The sequence below is a fragment of the Eschrichtius robustus genome, chromosome 9 (assembly GCF_028021215.1).
Source record: "Eschrichtius robustus isolate mEscRob2 chromosome 9, mEscRob2.pri, whole genome shotgun sequence".
NCBI lineage: Eukaryota > Metazoa > Chordata > Mammalia > Artiodactyla > Eschrichtiidae > Eschrichtius > Eschrichtius robustus.
Window position 1 is genome coordinate 22,911,771 of NC_090832.1, and position 4,124 is coordinate 22,915,894.

At 35.8% G+C, this 4,124-nt stretch overlaps 1 protein-coding gene across 1 annotated transcript; it reads right to left on the reverse strand.

Annotated features, from left to right (window-relative positions):
* Positions 1-218: 218 nt before the first annotated feature.
* GJE1 (gap junction protein epsilon 1) lies at positions 219-2,096 on the reverse strand. The gene is made up of 3 exons (XM_068550818.1): positions 2,058-2,096; positions 1,193-1,375; positions 219-626 (listed from the first exon to the last, which is right to left on the reverse strand). Exons 1-3 carry the CDS (start codon positions 2,094-2,096, stop codon positions 219-221), a joined length of 630 nt encoding a protein of 209 aa, XP_068406919.1.
* Positions 2,097-4,124: the final 2,028 nt, after the last annotated feature.

A 4,124-nucleotide genomic window follows, 5' to 3' on the forward strand; every position in this document is an offset into this window, starting at 1 on the left:
TATTTCCTAATGTGTGACAAAATTAAAATGGAACAAAAGTTTTGTTCAAGAATCTCTGCCTTAGAACTGAGTATTGTATTTTATACTAGACATAAATTTTAGACACACTGAGGTTAGTTTGAAAAACAGATATTTATGTTTGAAATTGAGATACTCACTGAATGAGATAAAACTAAATAAAAATGGTTGATAAATAATTTTGGCATGACAGTAGGTAATCAACCTTTTGGTCGTTGCCTAATTAGAACGCATAATCTTCTAAATATTATCTCAAGAATCTCAGCAACACATAAGACTATTGTAATTACAGTAAATGTATACATTGCAATGAGAAAAATGGTCTTCTCAAAGTGTTCTGGCACCATGCATTTTATAGTAGTAAATTTTTTCCCGAGAGACACAGCATCACATAGGTAGAGAGGTTTTACTTGGAAACCAAAGAGGTGAATCTGAAGCCAAAATGCTACCGCTTCTAGACTAATTCTTAATAAAACAGAGAGGATATAAATCACAGTGTAGATGGGCTTTTGAAGAATGCATTCTTGATTGATGCTTTTACATGCAGCATAAAGGTGAAAAATAGCTCCAGGAACCAGGACGATCACTAGCTGTAATGCCCAGAACACCTAAAGTATGTCAGAAATATCTTAGTCAAATCAATCAACACGTAATGAAAAAATACACACACACACAAAAAAAATTCACTGACCCTCAATAGAGGCTAATTTAAAAATTCTAAGTTTTGTAAGTCTTATGAGGATAAAAATAATATAATGAAGGTGGTAATGCTGGACATAATCTCATTTAATTACCAAGATGTTTAGAGTTTAAAACTTTAAACACTTAGTAATTGTGAAAAAGTAGTCATATTTTACTGTCATCACCTACCAATTACTAATAATGATGAAATATATTATTTCAGTATCTACTCAATTTCCATTTTCTAATTACAAGCCTGGAGTATAATTCTAACATCAATAGATAATAGAATGCTGGACTTGGAAGAAACTCTTGACCAACTCCAATTAATTTACCTGAAATATACAGCTAATATGTAAAAAAGGTAATTATTCTAGAAATAATACCTGTTAGAATATTCTTCATCTTATTATGACATTATTTTACATTTAAAAGAAAACAATTTTATCTGGTGTAGAGTAAGGTTTACATTTGTGCACACAGAAACACTTACTTGTGGAGTGATTGGCCTGAACTGATTGTAACAGATGAGGTTTATTTCTCTCTTGTCTGGATCACAACTGAAGTGCAAAGCCTCATTCCCATAGACTGCAAAGCCTAACACCCCGAGGAAGAACATTCGGACCGATCCAAAGAAAAGGGTGTGGAATTGACCGATCACGGTGGGAGGCTTCATCTGTTACAGTTTTAGGAGAAAAAAAAAACTTTTGAGAACAAACATTAAAGGGGGATATTTTAAAGGATGTTTTCATTATCACATTTAAAAAAATTTAAGATTCATGAAGTTTCGAAGAAAGACAGAAACTTAGAGATCATCAAGCCCAATTCAAATCCTGCATTTTGAGATTTCTTACCCTTTTCACTTTGAAAATATGAAGTGCAACAGTCAAATAGGGACTTGTTGCTAATGACATAAATAATTTTGGAAACTTGTAAAAAGCTTTGAATTTAATTAATATCCCTTACCCCTGTAATCCTTTTGCAATAAAATCAAGGTAATCTTAGTATATCTAGTACCTTTTTAAAAAATTGGATAATAAATCCAACATTAAATTCATTAGTATACACACTATCTTAATAAGCAAATAATGTTTATTTAGTTGTCATTACAGCTTCTCTTCTCAATTATCAAATTGAGAGAGTGATCAGCTTTAAAGCACCAACAGCTAAAAGTACGTCCTGAATTATTCTAGTTACAGTTATTTAAATTCAGAATATTTTGAAGTAAATGGTTGATATTTATATTATTCTCCATACATGTAGAGAACCTTATTCATCAGCACTCATGCAGATCAGGTTAAAATAACAGATAGGGCTCATACAATTGTTGTTGCTGCTGCTGCTTGTATAATACTTACACATCCTTCATAGAAGTTTTTGATGTAATTTAGAGACATGTCTCAGGAGATGTTATCCCGGCATCCCTGTGGGTTAATCCTTGACCCACATTGCCAGTTTGTTTCTGCCAGAATCAAACTCTTATTTTCTGTCATAACTTTTACAACAGAAAACACTTATCACTGCACATTTCTCTCCCCTCCTCCTTTTCTGTCTTTTTTTTTTTTTTTTCATAGATCTCTGGGGCTCCAGTCAACTTTCCTCTCTCCCTCCCCAAACAAAACAAAAACAAAGAAACAAAAGACTAGGGCATGTGGTCAATCTGATAATCCCTTGATTTACACTGTCAGCATAGCCAGCCAGACAGACAGGAGTGGCAGTAAAGCAGGAGGCCAGGCCGGCAAGGGTTCTGACACTCAGTGCCTCTCAGTTACCTAAGAATTGTCTGCGCGTAAAGCAGTGGACTCTTTAGCTTAGAGTTTTCTCTGAAATGTCATGTGATCTTTTTTTTTTTTGGTTTCCTTTTAGGTATGTCTGAAAAGATAAGTATGTGGGTAATATTCCTGATTCTTTCTTTTTTACTTCCATGGAATAAAACTGATTTCTGGGAAGTTTAAGAAACTGTAAAGCAGGTTATGATAGCTATTACATCACTGAATATTACTGATGTGTTACTATCTTTGTCTTTTTGATGAATACTTACCACAGACATGGAAAAATCTGCAGTTAGATCTCGATTCTAAGGAAAAAGATAGGATACTGCTAACCAAGATAAGACCAGGATCTAGCATAAATCATGTGAATAATCCCACCCTCCCTTTCTTTTGTCCTCAGTAGACACATCATCTGCTAGACATGGTTATGGGTACTGAGAATGAGCAGGGGCCAAGAACGACACATGGCTGCCTTCTAACTGATAATACATCTGCTTGCTATCTTCCAGCCACCTATAACACTATTCAGCCAATGGTTGATCAAACTTCATTTCTTCACCTGCTTTTCTCATCTTTGTTTTGTTTGCAATCTGTGAAAGTGATAACTCCAATTGACTTCCTTGCTCTTGTCAGCAAGTGGAGAAGTGATTGCATAACACATGTAGTTATAACCAATGAGCAAGAGGCAGTGGCCTTGTTGAACCAGACTGTTGTACTGGATAGGAAAAAATAAAAATGGGCAGTGTAATCACCCCTCAGAACTGCTGAGTAAGAGAAATTGGTATATATCCTCATCTTCTGTGAAACAGAATTCCAGGTTCGCTATGTGTTGATTCCTTTGAAGGGGTATCCAAAAGCCAAAACAATCATTTGCATGAGAGGAATCCTGCTTTGACTTCTACCATTGTACAGCAGTAAATGTTTTTGTTTAGACAAATATATTCAAGTGTCAGACTTGTAAAAATCATCAAAGTTCTTCCTGTGTTTTTCCAGAGATGAATGAAATTGTCTTGAACCTTAATTGCATGTGTAGAAGAGGAAAATGCAGCATCATTTCATTGTTGGGATCTATGAGAGGCAAAATAAATAATACTGGTCTTCCTCTTATGGGTTATGACCCGACTGAGTCATAAGACAAAGGAATAAGGCAGATGGGCACCAAAATGTCACCTTTGTTACACTCTTACTACCATAAAGATTTGGTTGGAAAAGGGACATAGCTTAACTCTTTGGGAAAGTGTGACTTTCAGGCAGACACAGGTGCAGGCCAGGTCAATGCTGTATCATGGCTGCCTTTCTGGCATGGAGCGCCCCCCTCCTGTATAAGATTTATGCATGAAAAGAGCAGAATAGAACTATTGATCTCTGTGGGCAACCTGCTCCCAAGGGGAAGATGCTAAGAAATGAATGATGTATGCCAAGTTTTACTTTCCAAATGTAAGGTGAACTCACCAGATAAGATAGTGAGGTTGGCCTCACATGTATGATACTGGGTAGGGCTGTTAATTAGGGTGACAACCTGAGCTTCCTTACATGTTAATAGTTGCAAGTTTCCAAAAGCAGCAAAAGAGGGCAATCCCCAGTGTGCAAGCATTGTTTAGGCCTCTGCTTGCTTCATGTTTGCTGATGTTACATTAGGCAAGATGAATTACA